The 23211-nt window shown below is 39.0% G+C and overlaps 1 protein-coding gene across 3 annotated transcripts in view; it reads right to left on the bottom strand.

Moving 5' to 3' along the window:
* SLC8A3 (solute carrier family 8 member A3) overlaps positions 1 to 23211 on the bottom strand; it is a 199239-nt gene that overhangs the window by 41744 nt on the left and 134284 nt on the right. For 2 of the 3 annotated variants that reach the window (XM_072429027.1, XM_072429028.1), the window contains exon 3: positions 6522 to 6625. In XM_072429027.1, the coding sequence (XP_072285128.1) occupies positions 6522 to 6625 (104 nt within the window). Of the gene's footprint in view, positions 1 to 6521; positions 6626 to 17523; positions 17631 to 23211 lie in introns of all 3 variants that reach the window. The other variant, XM_072429026.1, reaches the window with a different exon arrangement.

The raw sequence follows: 23211 nt of genomic DNA, 5'->3' as shown, positions 1-23211 counted from the left end.
GTGAATATGTGGTGATGTGCAGTAAGAAGTGGAAGTTGTAATAAATAGCATATGACGTTAAAAGGAGCATTTAAGGTAATGTATGTAAAATATTGTTATCTTGTAAAGTCCCAACTCTGTCTCCCTGCAGGTACAACCTTCCTGTATAGCATCTGCCACCCCTCACCCCGTTAGATTTCCCTGTTCTCTGTAGAGGATACAAGGCCAGATATCACTTTTGCACAGACAGATAGATCATAGACCTGTGGAGGCAGGACCAGCATTAGAAAAGTGAAAATGGAAGAAATGGCTTTTCTAGGGACTTAGGAAACAGTAAATCTCATTTACTCATTTGGATTTGGCTAGCCAATATATTGGTGTTGCTTCTATTACTGGTTTCTTACATGTATATGGCAGATATCTTTTAAAAAGCAAGCAATGCAATCCAAAAATCCTTAATGATTAAAAAAGTTTGACTCAGGATGATATCAAACATAGGCTATTTTTTGCAAGACTGTGTGGACTTAATACAATCAGCAAATATTACAACCTGTCCCTTGCACCACATAACTTTAACTACGTTAAGTACTAAGTACGGTGGCTCAGTGGGTAGCAATCTAGCCTTTGCAGGGCTGGGCCCAGATTAGAATCTCATAGGATTTCCCTGTGTTTGCGTGGGTTTTCTCTGGGCACTCTGGTTTCCTCCTACATTCTGAGTTAATTGGCTTCCCCCCAAAATTGACCTTAGGTTGTGTTAAAGACATATGACTATTGTAGGGACATTAGATTGAGAGCTACTTTTAGGGGCAGCTAGTGACATGACTATGGACTTTGTAAAGTGCTGTGTAATATGTTGGCGTTATGTAAATATTGTATAATAATAATAATGATCCAATTTCATGCCACTGAAAGGGATTTAGAGGGCCTCCACCTGTTGTTTGTGATGGTTTTTGAGCATAATAAAATGTTCATCATCAGAATCTATCACATTTATCAGAATCCTACAAAAAGAGCTCCTAATATGTATAAGCAATGTGCACAGTGTAATATTTATTCCATGCTATTTTTATCCACTTTTTTCCCCTCACCTCCATGGAATGCAGTCACCACAACTGATGTGACTAAATAGTAAAGCCAGGTCTGTATGCACTTATATAATTCTTCATATCCAGAAAACATGGTACATCCATCACCATATTGACCGGTCTATCAGCAGGCTACAATTCTGACAACAGTAAGGTTTTCAAGATCTGCTTTTTATCAAATGAAAATAAACGACAGCTCAAAATTATTGGTCAGCAGTGTTTAAATTAATATCAGAGATTGTTTGTTTAGATATTCCAAAATCTGCAGAAAGTGCTTTGTTTAGCAAATTTGACCAACCTATTCCCCTCCATTCCAAAAAACTGATAACCCTTTTTTTGATGGCAGCAAGGGTTGCATTAGCAAAGGCTTGGAAAAGGAGGGATATCCCTATAGAACCAAAATCTAAAAAATTCAACTGGATAATGGTCAATGACAAACTCACTAGCATCTCGAGTGATAAAATGGATAAGTTTGACCAAATTTGGGAACCCTGGAAATCATACAAACTGGTGTGATACACTTTAAGGCTTTCTAAGGTCTCAACCTATACCCACAAACTTTACTTTGACAGTCTCTAACTCCCTTTCCTTCCTCTTCCCCCTTTGACATATCTGGACTTGTTCATCTCTATGGCTTTATGTCTCAAATGTTTTGGTAATTTTAATGTTTGATTGAAGCTCAGAATGGTTTTTGCAAAAGTTATTTCCTTCCCAGATTTATGCTTGTCATTAGTCATTTTACAGAGAACTACCTTTTAAACAAGTGTCTCAAAAGGACGCTTATGCTACTTTGCAACTTATGTCTTGTATGGTTTATTTGTCCATTATTTGTACGACAAAAATATGTTTTAAAACCAATAAAAATATTGAAATACAAATGAAAATGAACAAAGCAGAACATTCCTGCCATTGGATGAATATAACAAAATATATAACAGACCTTTGTGCAGTAGTGAAGGATGTGCTGTGTTTTCTGGATATGAAGAGCAACTCTAAAAGGGCATACCTACCTGACTTACTGTTTGGTCCCATCGGAGTGCTTTTCTTCTGAGAGGTGAGAAGTATGGAGCAGCCTAAGGATTACATTGTTTCTCCTAAGTGCCTAAATGTGAGTGAATCAGCTGCTGCCCTCAGAATAAGAACTGTGAAGGTGAAAGTTACATTGTTTTTTTTAAATCTAAGAAGTTTCGCTTTAATACAACACAGACACAATAAAAGCTACTTTGTACATAAACCCTTGGCTCTTCATTGATGACTCCCCTGATCCCCAAAACATCATGAGTATCATGAATAAATGCAGGCACTGTAGAAAAACAAAATGTCTGTATATAAAGTGGTTGTAAACTGACAAGATCTATTGCTTAGCAGTCTGATGGAATTTATCCTAAAATACTTTTAATGTATTGGATTGGATTACTCGTTTTGGTAAATGCGCATTACATGGGCTTCATGTTCATGAAACACCGAACGGTGAAGTCTAATGATCTGTAAACAAAGTCTAGCAACCCAGGGTGGTAGGTCTTGAGGTTTCAGATTACAGGCTAACAAGTAGGTTTTCCAAATGTAAAATGTCTAAAGGAAAAGGTACTCTATTATTGCCTGGCTCTGGAACGTTATACTTTTGGCCCTAGTAATAATTGCAGTTCTGCAATATCAGTTTTGTTTACCAGAATCCACGAAATAATGGAAAATCTACAGAATATGAAAACATTTATTTTTTAGACACATCCTTTCTAGAATAATCTTGATTTCTGTATAATGGTATATGTAACATTCTTCAGTCAAGGGTAAGGTCACCTGAGTGTTTTTTTAAATGTCCTTTTTTAAATTGGAAGTGGAGGGGTTTAATTTCTTTAGAAGCCCCAAATGTGAGCTAATCATTGGTCTCCTTACAGATTTGAAAACAGAACAGGTGATTGTTGGGGGCAAGAGGGGGTAAAACACTAATCCAAAACAGCAAATGAATTGATTTGTAAAGTATTAAAGCTGTAGTAATATTTACACGTGCCTATAGTAAGGTACAAGTTACGTGTTACAAACCTATATACAATATATACATGCATATTTATTTTTCCCCTAAAGAAAGTCTTTTTTTAGATTACTTGATACAATGTCCAATAGAACTTACCGTATTTTTCGGACCATTAGACGCTCCGGACTATAAGACGCACCAGGTTTTCCGCACGGGAAAACAAGAAAAAAAAAATTCATTTGATTTCCCCTGAGATCCAGCGTGCGGCACTTGTGCCCGCCCATGAAGGCGGCGCCGATCGGCATTCATGAAATCAATCGGCGCCGCCTTCGTGGGCGGGCACAAGTGCCGCACGCTGGAACACAGAGGAGGAACACAGACATTGGCTGCTATCTGCCTCTGTCTGTGTTCCTCCTCTGTGTTTCCCTGTCTTCCAGCGTGTGTCACTTGTGCCCGCCCACTAAGGCGGCGCCGATTGATTTCATGAATGCCGATCGGCGCCGCCTTCATGGGCGGGCACAAGTGCCACACGCTGGAAGACAGGGAAACACAGAGGAGGAACACAGACAGAGGCAGATAGCAGCCTCCTACAGAGGAGGAACACAGACATTGGCTGCTATCTGCCTCTGTCTGTGTTCCTCCTCTGTGTTTCCCTGTCTTCCAGCGTGTGCCACTTGTGCCCGCCCACCAAGGCGGCGCCGATTGATTTCATGAATGCCGATCGGCGCCGCCTTCATGGGCGGGCACAAGTGCCACACGCTGGAAGACAGGGAAACACAGAGGAGGAACACAGACAGAGGCAGATAGCAGCCTCCTACAGAGGAGGAACACAGACATTGGCTGCTATCTGCCTCTGTCTGTGTTCCTCCTCTGTGTTTCCCTGAGACCTAGCGTGCGGCACTTGTGCCCGCCCATGAAGGCGGCGCCGATCGGCATTCATCAAACCAATCGGCGCCGCCTTCGTGGGCGGGCACAAGTGCCGCACGCTGGGACACAGGAAGAGGACACTGGCTGCGGGGACCGGCGGGGATACAGGTAAGTAAAAAAATATGCATTCGGACCATAAGACGCACCCTGATTTTCCCCCCACTTTAGGGGGAAAAAAAGTGCGTCTTATGGTCCGAAAAATACGGTAGCTTGCAAGTGTAAAACCTAATTAATGGGCATGTTACAATCTAACCACGCATAAACGTGTTTATAATACATCACGCTGGCAGCGCTTCAGTGATTTAGACAGACCTGTACAGCATTTCTTGGAAAACTTGCAATAATTAATTCATTTAATGGACCTTGAAAAAATGAATCTCTATTGATAATTCCTTGGAACTGAAAGTCGCTGAGCGATTTGACAATATTATATATGTGATTAGGGCAGAACATTAGTACATTACAAAGTCTATACAGTTCCTAAAGTTTGATTCTAAACTATTTTATAAGGAACTGCAATAGATAAACATTATGGTACAGTATAGGGTAGTCACAAAAAATTATGTATAACCAAAGTTGGTTAGATTGGTTAGATAAGTGAACTGCACCCAATTATTTCCATAATCCCTGGGGAAAATCATTTGGCAAGATTGGATGTTACCTGGCCAATCACAACCAGCAGGTTTTTTGATCAGATTAATAACAGCTTTACTACTTTGCTACCTTGTATTTGTTGCAATATTTGTGGACACCTATTCTGAAAATATTCTCACTAGTGCTGTTAAAATGTACATTTATTTGATTATTTTTTAAAAGCTTTCCAGTCATTTTTAGCATGATCAGAAGTACTGTCAATTACTGATCAGAGCAACATAAAATATACTCAATCAAACTCCCTTTTAAAATGTCATAAAAGATTTAGCAGCATGCAAACTGAACATATTCTGGTTATTATAAATTACTATTCTTCCTCCTGACATAAACAAGGGGGCAAGATTTCTCCCATTGACACCAAGCATGGGACAATATTCCTTGAAGTGATACCAACTATGAGGCTCTATTTTTACCCCTTCTCATACTATGGGCCACTAATCCTTACATAGTAGGTCAGGTTGAAAAAAACATAAGTCCTTCAAGTTCAACCACTTGCTGGGATTGATGATTGGCACTCAATTATAAACTGCCCTTTTTTTATTTTTTTTTGTAGAGATTAAAGGAGGGTGAATGTGTGTTTATTTATATAAGCCCTTTCAGGGAATAGATGCTTATCCCCCTAGGTAAGGGAAGGTGGATATCTGTCCTTTATTAAAGAAGGCATCCAGATTCCATGATATCTCTCACCCACAAACCCTCACATTCTTGCAGAGGAATGGATGTGGAGAGGAGGCCTGGTCTCCTAACACTTTTACTCCCCCAAATGTTAAGGGAAATCATGGTACCTATCATACTACAGAAAGGTAGGGGACATCCTTGTTACCTACCTTTTCCTGGCCATCCATTTTAAAATTTAAGGGGAAGTCAATATTTTTTATTAATTAAAACAGCTTTAAGGCATTACTCAATTACGCAATATACAAGTGTATTTTCGATGTTGCACCTGAAGAAAAAATTCTATTCCTACCAAATTGTTTCGCATAAGTACATGTATTCATGGCAGTTCCTGGCTTCATATGCCTATTTCCTAAGTGGGGTTTTCCGTGAACATCATGTTCGGCAGACATCAAAGAATGTTCATTAAACCCTTCACAAACTGAACCTGAGCACAGTTGCCTATCTCTACCAGCTGGCACTTTTTTTTTTGAAGCTGCTAATGCTGGGGCATTTCTCACTCCTACTAAACGCCTATTACCCAACAATCTGTAAATCTATGAACAATTCCTCTAAACCATTATCAGATAAAGACTTGTACCTATTTTCTCAAACTATCTCAACAGGGGAAATCTATTGAGGGGTGGCAAAACTCTTAAACCCTGAGAGTGATTTACAGAGAGAGAAAGAACAAGCAATTTGCATTCACATTTTTGGATAACTGACGTGATTTTTTACTCAGTGTATAAATTTGCTAAGTAAATGCTTTCTCAGTACCTATAGTAGAAAAGCATCACTATCTAAGCTTTCCAAATAGAACAATATCCAAAAGGACATGAATAAATAATATCACCCACAGTCACATAAAATCAGACACAAATGATTCATAACAGAAGCTAATGGCTATCAAAGCAAAGGTAAACTGGGCACAGAGCATGTAAAGCAACTACACAAAGTATATAAGCCATGCACTATATAATCTTATTGATGCAAACAAAAACAGCCAAGATGAAAAGAAAGGAATCTGCATAAATTAATTGGATTAAAAATGACTGCAAAAGAAAGTGAGAAGGTACGAAATGAGCTAAGGTGTAGATGACCGAAAAATGGTGAGAGCGGGAATACACAGGAGGGGAGAAAAGATTAAAAAAAAAAAAAAGGTTGTTGAAAGAAAAATGAAACAAAATGGGTAAAATATGTTATGGATTTATTTGGTTTAGCCAAGGAGGGTGGAAGTTATTGGCTCACACCTGATATCCCGCGTTTCATCCATTTCGGTTCACCAAGGGCAATGTAGAAACTTTCTTGCCTTTCGTACTCCTCCTCATCTATTATTTTTACTCTTATCGTTTTCCTGTGGGAACATAAGAGGAACATTGGTGTACCAAGTAACAGTGACATATCACAGAACTTCATTAAGTGGGCATATTCCCAAATATTAGCAACGATTTCTTTCAGAATAAGGCTAGACAGTGAAGAAAATGGACTGTTTGTTTTGGATTTGTAAGGTCCGGGGGCAGGGAAAGGCTCTTTTGCCAACAAATATTTATTGTTTTCTTTGGAGATACCCTATTGCAGCAGTAGCAAGAAAAGAGTTACTTGCCTTACCAGTTGCCATTTCTGGATTGGACAACAAAAAAAAAATAAGCAGAATCAGAATACTAGGGATTAAAGTGCAGCATTTAAAAAGACTCACAATGCATGCTGCTTTCACATATACACTGGCAGCAGCACCTTGTGTGCAGAAAATTACCATTATCGTGTACCACTTGCTTTGGAGCCAGTACGTGCTGAAAGGCTTTATTTAATCCTCAGCCATAGGAGGGATCCATGGTAGCCATTTTTAACCACAGAAACAATTAAATTAATAATCAAATGTGTCTTTTCACATCAACAGTGATCAGTGATATTAACACCATTTAAGGAAAAAATAAAAACAGTTCCGTCTTAAAAAGAAATTTTTAGGAAAGAAATATGGACACTGTCAATGTTGTCTGTTTTTTATGGTACATACCCTGAGGTTGTCATTCTCATTTTTTATTCACTATGTTAGAGACGGGGACACCTAATGTGCATATCCTACTAAAGCAAACATAAAAATGTCCCTAAAGTGTAGAATTTTAATACCAGAAACTTTGCAACTATTCTTATGCCCTCCATTTTTCTTTTGATGTCAATATCTCTTGATATCAAAATCTGATAGCAATATGCAGAGACCACCATATTGGCTTCGTAATTACTTCCTCCAATATTGCCACTAAGCAAAGTGCTACTCTAAAGCTTTAGAAAACTTTAGTGATAGCTTTACTAACAGATACATCAGAATCAACAGAAGAGGTCGCTGGGTATTGTAGTTCTCAGGGTAGTCTTGGTGTCATGTGATACCTCTATTAAACATTTTTAATGCAGCTATGTATGCAGTAAAAATAACCAAATAGCACTAAATGAACTATGAATGTACTAGAAAACCTCCTGTAATACATGAGAATTAAAACAGTGATGGCTATCAATTCACCCAATCAACTTTTATTACTTATTATAGAGATTGCTGGTAGTCTACCACAGGCAGCATAGATAGATGGAGACTACACATTCATGGCCTTGTCAGTCTACTGTTTGATCAGCAGAGTTGGATGCAGGAGGATGAGATCAAATTTTTCTATACCTATCACAGGAAGTGATATCACCCTCTAGACTAGTGTTTCTTTACTTTTTAATATGAGGGAACCCTTGAAACACGTTTCAGGGCTTCAAGGAACCCCTTCTATAATCACTGTATCAACAACTCACAGTACATTAGTGTGGTGGGAAGAATGCCTCTCACATAGCTGGCCAGTGGGAAGTACATAAAGTTTAACGATAGCCAAAATATCATTGGTGTCATTTAAACTGACCTGAGAGGCACAAATTGCTTATTACTTAAGGAAACTTTAATAACCTCTGGGGAAACCCTGATTGAGAAACACTGCTCTAGACCAGCGGTTGCCGTGAGAAAATTTTAGTGGTCCGTGGCTCTGGCCGGTGCACCACCCCCCAGCGGGGTCAGAAGAAGCCCCCTGGGGGAACCGCACCGGCCAGAGCCGCTGACTATGTCTCCTGTACAGATTGTCAGCTCAGGGTGGTGGGCAGGTTGTGTCTCTGGACACTACCCATCCACTCTTCTATTACAGGCTCAGACCTTGGTGGGCGGGTTCTGGCATCATGACATCACTCTGGGGGAAGTGTCTTCCCCTTTCAGCGATACACAGCTTCCCGCGCATGTGTGGTCCAGAGTCCGTGCATTTAGTGGTCGGTAGGTCCGAAAAGGTTGGCGACCACTGGTCTAGACTATGTGGTATGGCTGGTATATGTATTTAAAAAGACACTGAACACAATCAAAATATTTTGGCAGTTACAAAGTTGTTTTTTTTTTGTTATATTACTCAAGGTCAGCTGTAACAATTATTTATGTAAAATGTAAACAAAGACAAAATAGTCTGACCTAGATTTTAAATGAATATTTCAAAATGAACAGATTCAATAGAAAATGGCTTCTATGTAATAAAGTGCAGAGCAAAGTACAAATTCCAGTAACCAACAACAATCAGCTTTCATTGTTCTAGCTGATGACAGCTCATATTTGGTTGCTTTGGGAACACGATAAAATATCCTTGAAGCTTTCCTTGCAGCTTCAAATAACAATATATAATATCAATAATGTTGTTTCTGTTTGTATTCTTTTGTATTATGTCCCTTATCCCAACGGTTATCCTTTGTTTCTTCCTACCCCTCTTCTGTGCCTGAGTCCTGTCCTGTTTGAGGTCCTCTGGGGTTTTCTATTTCTTTTGGGGAATACCACATACTGTACCTATGACTGGTATTAAGGTTATTACCCTCAATGTGCAGGGATTTAATTTGCCTCAGAAGCGTAATAAAGCTTTCTATTTTTATAAATCTAGTGGGGCGGATGTTATATGTTTACAAGAGACTAGGTTCTCCACATCCTCCTACCCTGCATATCTGTCTAAACACTATCCACTAGTCTATGCAGCTAATGCCAATGTGAGGAAAAAAAGTAAGCTTATAACATTTTGGGTGGGCCTACTCTTTTTAGGTGAACGGCAAATGACTGACCCCAATGCCAGGTACCTAATACTAATGGGGACATTATATGATAATGATGTTACTTTCCTGTTGTATTATGCCCCCAACACTCACCAATGCCATTTTCCTAAGCATGTGTTGCACCTACCATCTATGCATGCTCAGGGTTCTATGATCATTTGTGGGGACTCCAATTTGGTATTTGATCCAGTCATGGATAAACAATCATGTACACATTCCTCCAGATCTGCCAGCACTGTCCATTAAGGGTGTGGCGCCTCAGCACATTTTCAAACTCTTCCAGGGGAACACAGTTTAGTGGATTCCTGACAAGTATTCCACCCCACTACATAGGATTTTTCCTTCTATTCACATTCACATGATTCGTTTTCACAGATCGATTATATTTTCATTACTCAGTCCTTTCTGCCTCAGGTGGTAGAGGCTCGGATTCACTCAGTGCCTTGGTCAGATCACTCGCCTGTCTCTATGTGTTCCTCCACTCTCCCCAGCCCTCCTAGGGGACTGTGGTGTCTGAACAACTCATTGTTGTCTAAGCAGGTGAATTGTGATCGGATCCAGGCACAGTTGAATGAATACTTTCATTTTTCATTTAAATGATCAAGGGGACATTTCCCCGGTCACTTTATGGGGGGCTCATAAGGCTACCCTTTGAGGCCACCCTTTACGGTTGGCGTCTCGGTTGAATGGGGATCGTACAGGCCAAAATGCAGGCCTCAAAAAAAGCCAGACCTTGGAAAGGGCCTGGAAGCGTGCACACTCCAGGGCTAATAAGAAACATATTACAGAAACCCATCTTGCTCTAGATCTTCTGTTTAATGATCGGACCGAGAAATCTATGCGTTGGACGAAACAGAAACTTTACTTGCAGGCACACAAATCTGGAAACCTTGCATCCTTTTTCGGTGGCCGCCTTTGTCTCTATGCTGCCCAAACCAGGTAAGAATGCGCATGAGCCCAAAAACTATTGTCCTATATCCCTCCTCAACCTCGATATAAGGCTCCTGGCCAAGATTTTGGCCATGAGATTAAATACCCTTTTGGAGAGCATTATACACAAAGATCAGATTGGCTTCTTTCCGCATAGACAAGCTCCGGATAACATACATAAAGTAACTCATCTTGTACATATATTGCAGGAGAGGATGGTGGCTGGCCTTTTATTTTCTCTTGATATACAAAAGGCATTTGACAGTGTGTCTTGGGGGTATATTAGGTTTATCCTAGACAAATGGGGATTTCCCCAGGAGTTTGTGGACTGGGTCTTCTCCCTGTATAGAACACCCTCGGCCACTGTGAAATGTGCTGGACATTACTCTAGCCCCCTTATGATTCGACGGGGGAACTAGGCAGGGGTGCCCACTATCCCCCGCATTGTCTGCGCCTGCTATGGAGCCCTTGGTGATCTATATTAGACGGCTACATGATATACACAGAGTACAAGTAGGGGGAACAGAATATAAAGAGCACTTATTCGCAGACGATACGCTGCTTGGGCTAACCCAGCCTTTAACATCTCCCCCCAACCTAGTGAGTACTCTGATAAAATTCTCTTTGTTCTCCGGTTTGCAGGTGAACATGGAGAAATCAGTGGCATATAATGTTACTCTACCACTTGAGGTCCTGAGTAGGCTTGAGTCTGCTTTTTCCTTTACCTGGTCATCCTCCCCTATCATATATTTGGGAATTAAAATTTCTGGCAACTACCCTACTTTATATGCTGACAAATACCATTCTTTGCTTATCTCCTTGCAATCTCTGCTCCGTGCCTGGTCCTCTCTTCTGCTGTCCTGGCTGGGCTGGATAGCGGCAGTAAAAATGTCACGGTTGCCAAAACTTCTCTACTATTTTAGAACTTTAACAGTAGCTGTTCCAGCACCAGTGCTTCGTACCTTACAACGCCATGTAAATGTGTTTGTTTGGCATGGTAAGAGGCCTAGGGTAGCTCAGAGGAACATGTACATGCACAGGCATTTTTGGGGGTTGGGAGTACCCAACCTGGTTAAATACTACACTCCGGCACAGATTGGTCAACTTTCTTTGCTGCATGCCTCCTCTGAATCCCCTCTATGGGTTGCACTGGAAGCTGTGAATTGTGCATCCCCGGCTTCTTAGCCCTCTGATGCTGCACTCGCTTACAGTTTGGGATATCTATAGAAGCAGGTTTCAGCTCATGTCTTCATGGGAACCTCTGCAATCTATCTGTTTTAATCCTCTGTTTCCACCTGGACATATGAACCCTATGGCATTCCAATGGTGGAGGACAAAGGGTCTATGCTTGGCCTATTACCTAGTTGGTATTTTGGGCATTAAGTCCTGGGATCAGTTGGGTGTGACCTATGAAATCCCCCCCCCCCCCGGCAATAGCAACTGTACCATTGGCTGTTGCCCTCTGTGAAGCAGGTGCATAGTCCGTTGGCTTTCACTCCATTTGAAAAGATCTGTTCCCTGGCTCCATTATCGCCGGGCCTTATCTCACTTCTCTACAGACAGCTTATTGCTGTACCTTCCGCCAGATCGCAGCCATATGTATGTAGATGGGAGGCAGATCTGGGTTGCAACCAACCTGAAGAGGTATGGGAAGATGTATGGAGGTCTATATCCTCCTATTTTTTTTTAATGTGACCTCACTGGAGTCTGCGTACAAGGTATTATTACACTGGTATTAGACCCCCGCAAAGTTCGTGTGCTTTGATCCTGAATCAACGGGTCGATGTTTTAGAGGCTGTGATGCCATCGGTGATATGCTCCATATTTGGTAGACATGTCCTAAACGACTCGGCTCTTTGCTGAATAGACCCATGATCCGGGACCCATGGTGTGCTCTCCTACATCTTCCAGATTTGGCGATCTCTTGGCCCTCTTGAAAACTGGCAACCTTTTGTTTTTATGGCGGCTCAACAAGCAATAGCCAGGGCTTGGAAGACTGGGAGAGTGGCTTTCAGTGAAGTGAAGGTGTGGGACCCCTGGATTGTCATCCTACTCCCTGGGGTTCCACGGTCCTCTAACAGCTTGCTGGCTTTAGTACTTATTTTGTATTCTGGTTTCAGTGGTATTCTGGAGGATCTGCAGGCTTCAGGCACAGATTTTTTCCTCGGCTCCTTTCCTTTATTATGTACTGTGTATTTGATTTCCTGTATTGTCTTGTTATAATTTATTTTTTGTGTCCTTTTATGTACTTATGTGACTGTTTGTATTTGATTTTTTCGCTACTATTTGCCAATAAAAATGAATGTTAACAGAAAAATAAAATAATGATACGAATGTCCTACATAATTGCCATTAATGTTAAAAAAAATAAAATAAATTATGTACATAGAAAAAATCCATGAAGAGCTTTTTGTTTTTCCTATAGTAACACCTCATAAAGAATGTGATTTAGTTCAATGTTTTTTAGGAAGGGGTTTGTGAACCCTTGGGAATACCTTGAGGTGTAGAAGGACTTTGGTACTGCATGCTATAAATCTGATAACTGATCAACTCCTCCATCACTGAACTGGTAAAGGTGTCAAACCCGAGGCAATCATTTACATTGAGGTGGCTACTTTAGTAGGTCCTGCCTATAACTTTCAATGATAAAGCAATGGAATATTTTAGCCAAAAAAGTGGAGGATCACTGCTATAGATGACACAAATACAGATTTTTCTACAATACAAGCTGGTAACAGGCATGGTCTTTTAACAATAAAACTGGCCAAATTGGAAGTATACCATATAAAATGACACTGCATTACTTCTGTTGTTAATAGGAAAACATTACAAAATAAACATTTTAAGACATAACATAGTTTTGTCTAAGGCAATAAGTTTAATAATAACAAGAAAATAATAAGTAGAGTTGCAATAGTTATAATTTAGAATACAAAATAAAAGATATTTTAATATCAAAATCACACATATGAACTAGAGGTTGTTTTACTAATGATTTGATTTAAATTCTTGCAATTTATTAGTTAATCTTCTAACTATATCTGATTTCGGTCCTTATGCATGGAGGGTTGACATAGCGCCCTGTTAAAACAGAACTAAACTCATTGGTGGGTGGTATTCAGCATATTTGCATACGAGGAGCCTTTTCAAAAAAAATACCGATCTTAGGCATGCGCAGTGAGATCGGCAAGTTTTTTTCCAACCTACGTCACCTGATTTCGCACCTGGGTCGGGTGATGTAGGAAAAAGAACCCGGAAGAAGAAGCGAAGATGGCGGCACCCAGCGAGCCGGTTCGAAGATGGATGCCGGGGCGACACAGGACCCGATGGAAGAGACCTCTGGACCGATTGACTGCGGTGCGGGGATTGAAGGCAAGTGGATTTTTTTTTTTTTTTTAGGCATTTTTCAGTTCACTTCCTCTTTAAACATAAAGCCACCAGGAGCCAGGGAATGCATGTCTATTGTCAAATAATACTACCTGCAGGTGGTTTTTTGTTTTTTTAGTTTAGGCATGTTTTAAGCAGGTTACACATATTTCTGTACAATCATGTCAAGTTGTATGTAAAGCTCATACTTTATTTATGCAGTGGTGGTTCCTACTATTTCTGACAAAACACTACAAAGCAGTAGAATAGCTGCAATGTCAGCTTTCTGCCTATATAAGGACTACATGTCCCATAATGCACCCACTTATGTGGGTGTTTTCACTTGTCTGAGCTCTTTGCAACAAAATGGGTGGCTACAAAATAAGATATTCTGAACAGGGCATGCAATGTAGTCACAGGCATCTAGGCATTCTTCTGCCAAGGATTTAAGATATTTATGTGGACTAATTGAACACATTTACACATCTGTTTTTTATTTTGTTTGTTTGCTGTTAAAATTTATGACATTTTATGAGAGATGTTAATTGCTTCACTTAGAAATAGACTGGACTTCAGGAAATGTTTTCTCCATGACAGGCAATGTACATACAAATATGAAAAAGCAAATTTCAGCAAACTTATTTATTCTTTAACTGTTCTACAACCACGTCATTATGTCATTCCGTTTCAGAACCTTCACAGTTAATAAAGATCTATACAAAAAAAAAATACCACCCTAAAAATTAGGACTACAAACAGAGGCCACCAATGGCCACTGCAGATGTCTTCTACTAAATAATTTAGAAGTGACAGAGACACCCATCTGGCCTTTCTCTCAAAGATGTAAATCAGCTCAATGACAACAGCTAAACTATAAAACACTTGGTGAAAATTAACACTCCTCTAATTGATGACATATATCAACTTGAAGACTATAAACAGATTGATGAAGGCATTTACTAACAATTTCCTGTCTATAATTCTTTTGCACCTGTTGCCAAGGGCATGCAGACTATTTTTAATGTTAATGGGGAAAGATCCCTTTAGAAGCTCAGCTGTCATTCATGGCATTGCCTACTCAAGCAATATTATTGTGTTGTGTTTGTTTAGGAGGCAGTGACTCACAGCTGTACCCCTACCTGCCAAGAGACAGAAATACCTCAGCACCATAGTAACCCGACATCTGTGCTTTGTCAAAGTGTGATTTCAGACACAGATGAGAGATTACAATACTTATCCAAAACAGTGTTCAAGGGATGTTAGCCTTAAATAGCAGGTTTCTCCAAAATTGCATTTATCTTGCAAGCTACACACGTACAGACTGAACTTTATTTTCTATTTCAAAGAAAATGTACTTAGAAGGGAAGCAAGACCTGTACTAGCTGCTGATCACTCTTTGAAAAAAATGAAATATTCTTTGATTTTGCTTACCTGAAAAAATGTATAAATTAGTCATTTGTATTACATTTTGCTTTACTTTCCATCATTCATTTTATGTTAATATTGGAATTGGAACTATACCCTATATAGGTTCTAGAAGAGGACTCTGTTGATGTTATCACCCCACAATGCACCACGCTAAAAGCTAAAAGACCATTTAACTTTGCCAGGGAATAGGTCACATGACATGTGGTGTGTTGGTCCAAATACAACAAATTACTATAATGACCTGACCTTTTTATCTACTTTGGGACAGTATTGGGTATGCAGCCATGTCTCTGACATTCTGAAGATGTATCGCTGTTCACCTGCTCCATTCTATCATGCTAAAAGTACAGCTGGCATAGAACAAGAGAAAATCCTTATGCACCATGGGAGTTTTTTTTTTATTTTAATTGTACTACAGTGATACTTAGCAGTAATGAAATAAATACTGGCAACATGTATACTACACTTTTTTTTGTTTTGACATCTGTGTCTCATTAAGGATATTTCCCTTTTCACTTCTTCTTTTGTTGATTTTTGATTGTGTATGCCTTACATTACCCCAATAAACCACTAAGAATTTGTTGCATACCTCAGTATATGTCAACCTTTAATAAAGAAACTTTTATTTTGTTTTTGACTAGGCTTAAATCATGTGAAAATGAAGATTTTCAGCCATGATTTCCCAGAAAGTAAAAATTTGCTCCTGAGCAAGCATAAATGTGGTGCTGTCTTGTGAGTATTTACACATGATTATTCTTTGCTCTTTTTTTTTTTTTATATATTTTAAGATGAGACAGCTTCACTCTAAGCCTTAAAAAAATCACAAAACTGCAAAGCAGGAACAAGGCACTGCAAAACTGCTAATTAAGCCAAGTTTTTTTGGCCAAATTGGTCTCCTAACACACACACACACACACCTTTTACCAATAAACCCAGGGGTACATAACCTAATAGTCATCTTTAACACTCAGTATATCATAATGCAATGAAGGAATTCCAGAAGCCAACAGAGACTTCCTATCGCAGTCTTATGTGCCAGGCAATTTTAAGTATTTGAAGATATTTTGAGGCTGCCCAGTTGCACATAAGTGTTTCTGACAGCAGCAACTTTTTCTGTTTCTTTCCCACAGCAACTTTTTGGTACTTGCTCTGTCTATTGGTCCTTATTTGCTTTAGAGACCACTTAGACAAGCTCCCTTCCTCCTGGGTCATTCTTATAATCACTGTCTGGCTACTCACTGTACACAGAACCAGAAAGCTTCCATAGGCGTCCTCTTCCTGGCTCTGCAATAGATGATGTTATCTATGAGAGCCTGGCAAGGGCTGACACTAAAAGATGATCTCTTCTGCCAGCTCAATTTACAATAGTAAGTGGCCAGTGAATTTCCCTAAGCTGCTGAGGGTCTGTACTAACAGAAGTCCAGGGCATTACAATCGTGAAGGTTGCATTCTGACGTAAAGGGGTCTCTCATTTAAAGCTGGAGATGTTGATATAAAGTGAGAGACTCTGATGTAAAACAGAAAGGCAGAATGTAAAAGGGAGAGGTCTGATGTGAAAGTAGGGTACAGATGTGAAAGGGGGACTATATTGTAAGGAGGGGTTAAATTTGAAAGGAGGTTCTTAGAGTGAAGAGGTGAGCACTTTACAGATTTGTAGCTGGAAGACCATCTGCAGTAAATTGCTGTAGAAGGGATGGCCCAGGAAAACATTCTGCATCAGAGCCCATAGGTCTGTGGCTTTGCCACTACAACAAACATTAACAAACCCTCAATGTGAAGTAGAGGACCCCTAAATTTGTAGCCATCTTCTGAGTTTTCAATAAAGTGAAGCATCACAGTTCATACCCTATACATCCCAACCTCTCCAGCTGTTTGCATTTACAGATGTGAAAACCACATGTGTCTTGCTTACAAAAACAAAGACCTGAACGAGCATGCTCTAAATACGCGTCAAAATTCCCTATCTTCATACTTGTTCTGCTACAGTGACCCAAAATGCAATGGAGGCAAAGCATCAGTTTGACAGACAGGGTAGGAACATTATCAATTGCAGCCCTCATATATTTCCTATGACCAATTCACGTTGAAAGACACAATCAGTACTTGGATAAGCAAACTAATGTGCTTTGAAAAAGTTAGATTGGGAACCACTTGGCTAAAGCATTGTTAGCAATCAGTAAAGAAGGTTATTTGTTAGACACGGCACAAGCATGAAGGAAGAGGTGAGGAGAGCAGAGATTAATTAAATCAGGGATAAGCAACTTTTGGCACTCCACCTGTTGCTGAATGACACCAGCAGCCTGTCACTATATGCTGAGGACATAACCAATAACTGGAGTACAAAGAGTTGCTGACCCATCCCCAGGTTACAGGTAGCAGAAGTCAGGAGCAGGGGCTGTTAGTGTGACAAAGCTGCTACTACACCTTTCTGCACACTCATGTCCACAACGTGTGGGGCCCTCAGTTCAATGTAGAAAGTCTTGTTTTTTTCATACTCCTCGTCATCAAATATTTTGATCTGAAATGTTTTGCTGTGGATGGAAAAACAATAAGTGTCATAAAGAAAAGCAGAAGGAAAGAATTAAAAAAAAGGTATGCTTGATTAGTAATTTGTCTTTAACATAGCAATAGGGAAATGAAGGCAATGCAGAGAAGCAGCAAAAGGTTATTTCATGGGGTTTTAATTCAGATGCAGGCTGGCATGTATTATTATTCTGGATGAGGTGCCCTCACTTCTACATGCAGTACCTTTTTGGTGAGATACATTGATAGCAGGTATACAAAAGCCAGAACCAAACATTCCCTTATTATTGGCTACTGTAAATCCAGCCTCTAGTTAAAAAGAAAAAAAATTGCATCTCAATACTCTATTCTTTTTTAAGTCTGGACGATGCACAATTTATCTATCAGAAGCCCAGCTAAATTCTTTGTTGTCCCTGCCTGCATTTAAAGGTTCAAACATTTCAAAGTGTGTATAGGTCGTGAGTTAAGCATGGATAATTCTACTTTATTTAGAAAAACTTTATAGTGCAGCAAAACTATTTTTTTTTTGTTTTAGATAAAGTTTAAAAATGTTAAAATCAATATTTTTGGGTCTTTAACCCATTGGGAATATTTTTTCTTTAGGGCAGTTATTCCCAGCCAGGGTTCTGTGGGTCTTCTATTGATATTGGTGCATAGACAATTTAGTGGCGGCTTAGCAGGGCTAAATGCATGACATCAGAGATCTTATTAGCTTTGTGTAAAAGGGGCATTAGCATTTTCCAACATTGCCACCCTAGATGTATGTGCAGAAAAAGCAAGAGAGACACACAGAGGTTTATCTATTTGCAATCAGTGAATCATACATTCACCAAATATTCTTAAGCAGGGAACCGTCCAGGTACATGTGTTTTCAATGGTCACCTGACTTTGATGTAAATGAGACCAAAAGAAACAAATATCTAATATCTATGCTCAGTTTTTTACAGCTGCTGCTTAGGCAGATGAGTGTAGATAAGAAAGTAGTAAAAATGCAACTGGTTGCTGACCAAAGCTGTATAGAAAAATGTTGTTCTGCAAAGCTCTTGATATATAAAGCAAGAACTTCTATTTTTAGTGCAGTTTGCTCTAAGTGCATCAGGCTGTATAGTTGTTTGCAGAGGATTTCTCGTGAAGCTATTAAAAAAATAGCTAGAAATCTAGATTGGGCCAACAGCTAAATAACCTTGCCTACATGATCCATTACTAATGTTGGAATTCAAGAGATCCTTCTCTTGACATCGATGTTTCAGTCTTGCAATTTCTTCAGCAGACAAAAGTCCTTCATATTTTCATCATTCTTCAGCACATAAATCAAGAAGTATAATATCTGCAACATTTATTACTGCCTGCAATCAATTCACCAATCTGATTATTCTGGAGATGGACCGAAGACACTGTATAAAAAATGCTTTGAAAAACTGGGCACAAAACTTCCAGGTAACTATTAACAATCACATTTACTGAAACAATTAAAAAAAAGAAGTAGAGTATCAAGAGTCATTAGATGACCATCAGCGGATGCTGATGAATAATCATCTATGGCTACCTTTACCCTAGAACAGATCTTCTCAGACAACTGAGATTAGCTTTATTGGAATTATACAGCTAATTATAATGGCCCCCTTGGGATAATTGCTAGGTAAATGTATGTATAGTAAATGCATGTGATAAAGGCATTTGGATCCACTAAAATTAAAGTTAAAAATGCTCTTTGCTCTTATAGATTGTCCCACCATTATTACTTTAGGAAACAAAACCATGTTAATAAAAAGTACTTGATTTTGATACTTTGATGTAAAGAGAGCAGGAGATAAGCTTCTGATTGCCAAGAAAACAAACCATAGAAACTCTGCTTGGCATATTAACTGACAGTAAGCAACAAAACAGACAGTAACATCAATTTTCCCCTCATGTGTTCATTTCTTGATTTGAACAGAATATGACCTAACTATGCATAAGGAGAGGCCTGTAGCGGTAAGAATTTAGGCACAGGGCCACATGACGGGTGGGAGGCCTAGCCTAGGGGTGTTAAGGGTTAATAAAATGTAATAAGGCTAGAGGGGGCTGTGGTAGTGTGGAGCATGGGGTAGGAAGGGATTAGGAATAGGATGAGTTAAAAGGGGCTGGACGGAAGTGAGAGGCCCTCTTTTGGAAGAAAAAGTTTCTCTTCACTTTCTGTTCCAGACAACAAAAGAAAAGTTAGTATAAATCCCCAGACTGAGGGTACTTCCTCTCTTAGAAAGATGTCCCTGGAAAAAGTGTTCCATTAGATGATTACTCTTTACTTCTTATATTGGATTTTCGCACTTTTTGCTTTGGTGATAAGTATCACATCAGTTGATCTCTCTAATAAGGACACAGAACATAAAAAAAAGGTCACACAGGGTTCTGTGTGGACATATATATGTTGTAAGAAAAAAATGAGCTTACCATTACAGCTTACCTAACATATAAATGTGACCAACATATTGTAATATATATATATATATATATATATATATATATATATATATATATTTAGGTATAATTTAGAGGGCATCTGAAAATCACTGTGACACAAATAGCCTTTACTGGTCATTCACATTTATACCTCTGTTATAATAAAGTTATAAATAAAACTCATTATATAAAAAAGCAAAGTTCCAGCAAACAGAGGAGAATGAATGAAAAACAATGAATGCTCCTTTAAAAACTGTTCACCCAGTAACTATTCCATTCGCTGCAAGCATTGCTATGTAGACAGTTAGGTGTGGCAGGGACATTTGGCTATGTAATTATGTCAGTTCCTTCCAGGGGGGCATAGAAAAATGTATTTGTTGGAGTATGTTGAGAAGGATTGGATTAAATCTAAGCACCAGATGAATAAAAATGGCACAAATAATGCTCCTATTAATATGACTAGTGTAGGTACATGAATGTGACTTGATATTACCCTCTTGTAATGCTCCGTACAGCGGCACTAGGACTAGGAACTTGTGAAGCATGCTTTATGTCAATAAGCTGAATATGAACATGCTGAGCAGAGTATTGCCCTCAACAGCAGTGGCATCATTTGAGTTGCCTGAGATGAAGAGATCACAACTTGCTTTGGGCCATATCCTAATGGATAACATTTCTATGTAGGTGGTGTTAAACACTTAGCCAGTCAGTTCACTAGCAGTACTACTGGTTTAAAATGTATTGGTTTAATGTTTTATATTTTTTGTACTTACACGAAATCATTATTTTACAAATAACAAATAAACTCATGACAGCAGTAGCTTTTCCTTTGTAACAATATTTAGGGTTCATGTGTAATATTGCACATTTTCTTGCAAAAAAAAAAAAAAATTAAAAAATATACATTCTGTACATAATGTAAGGCCAAAACTTTTTTGATTTTAGCAGGAAAGGGTAAAACCAATTTGTTCTGTTCTCTATGTTTCCTTTATCTTGTTTGGAGGACAATGCTAATATATTATATTTCCTAACACTTTCTAACTTCATAACAATTGTCATCAGAGCACATTGAGGAATGAATCAACCTAGCAGGACACAGATATCCCTAAAAACAGATAATTCTCCTTACTCAATGAAAAAGAAAAAACAAATATTTTGGATATACATCACTTTGAGGAACACTCAGGGAAAGTTCACACCTGCCTCAGGATCAAGCGATCTACCATGGCGTCTACATTTGCCTCTACAGATTTGACAGCTGATAGCAGTGAGCAGTATTAGTACCGCTAACTGTCGCCCCTATTCATTTCCTATAGAGCTGCTGCAGGGGGACGTTACCATGTAGCATCTACCAAGTGGCAGCAGTTCCTGGCATGAGTAAACACTAAATACACCACAAGCTCAACGCAAGTGTGACTCTAGCCCCGATGTCTTTTAAGGCATTTTGTTCTGAACATTTTTATAAAGTATTTAAAAATCCAAAGCATATTAAAATACTGTACAGAGGACAAATGCAGGGTATTCACAATGTGTCTGAATTTTATAGGTTTGTGTTAATTCCGAGAAACAGAAAATTCTGCTGCAAGGTAGACCCAAAGCATGCCCTGGGATATGGACAGTCATTAAAGAAAACCAATACTGAGAGATGTATGTTGGCTGCCATTTCTGAACCCTCTGATTCTGAAAATTCTTGATGACAGCCATGGTGGCAGCATTTTTGATTCATACCGCAGAATCCTCTCAGCAAGGGTTCCTTTAAAGGATGTATTCTTGGCTATTCAGAATCCCTATAATCCAAATTGCATAATGGAGATCATCTGTCACTGCAAATTCCAAGAGGACTGTAAAGAATAATGATTTGGAGCAAATGTCTCGATTCCCCAGAGAAGCAAGATCTGTTAAATGCTGTTCCTAATAATACATTTAGGAAATCAGTTTTGACAGAGCACATGAAGTAACCAAACTGCACTTTCAGACAAACAGAACTGCTGGTTCTTAATTGATTGAGCACTGGGGACTGTAATCTTTTACTGAACTGTTAAGGTGTCCAAATATACCTATGGAGTGAGTAGAAATAAAACTGACAACCAGTCCTCTAGATTTATGGCTTATTTCCACTTATTTCCAGGTGTGGACATTCTTTTTCCAGCACAAGTAAAATACATGGACATTAGAAAATCTGTTCCCACCATTACATTCCATTGTAGTGGATTGGAAAAATATTTGAAGTGCTGAGCAGCAATTTGCCATCCAAATCAAATGGAGTCTTTCAAAAATAGCATATAAACCAATACGACATCCATTAAAACGTATTCTGATGGGAATAAGCTCTTCAGTAGGAATTTGCAATAATGCAGTAAACTGCATCATTTAATATGAACAAATGTCCGTTGAGAACGTCATTCTCCCAACTTTCCAAGAAGACATGTTTACTGAAGTTGGGCTTCATTAGTACAAGAGTAACACATAGTAAATATATTAATAAATGAAACAGTAAAAGGAGCAATGATGTAAACAAAATGTTAAAAAAAATATAAAAACTTTATTATCAAGGGCCCTAGAACTAATACGGTAGATGGGGCACAAACCTACAAACCCAATCAGCAAAGCTCTGCCACTTAGTTAAAAATGACCTACTACCTCTTTCCCCACATTTCATTTGGCTCTCACTATACTGGGCTACCTCTTTGCCAATACAAATGTTTATGAGGCAGGATGAGGTGGGAAAGCTTTGACACAGCCTGAAATTTGGCCAGAATATTAAGGTTGGATGTCAGAACAGCTTGAGTGCCACGGACTTAGTGCCACAGACTTGCGTGCTGCTGCCTGTATGTTTGGGAATTTGCATCTTCCTTCATTTTATATTTGTAAACACATTTTTATATTAATGTGCACTGTCATAAAATACAGTAAATATATTTTAAAAAACTGATGCGTTCCAAATTCCTAAATTGACAATAATGCTGGTATGCATTGCTAATACAAATTCAGAGACTGTAGTGGGAAAATGTACATATATACATTAGTGTGCTGTGTAGTAAATTAAGAGTGTGTTCAGTTAAATATCCAAGTTTCTTCAAAAATGGGATGCTTGAAAGAAGCACGGGTTCTCTTCAACTTAATACCATAAATCAAGCTCTAAGTGTAGGC

This window comes from Pyxicephalus adspersus, chromosome 12, assembly GCF_032062135.1.
Source record: "Pyxicephalus adspersus chromosome 12, UCB_Pads_2.0, whole genome shotgun sequence".
NCBI lineage: Eukaryota > Metazoa > Chordata > Amphibia > Anura > Pyxicephalidae > Pyxicephalus > Pyxicephalus adspersus.
Note: the sequence above shows the minus strand (reverse complement) of the source record. Positions and strands in the feature narration are given on the sequence as shown.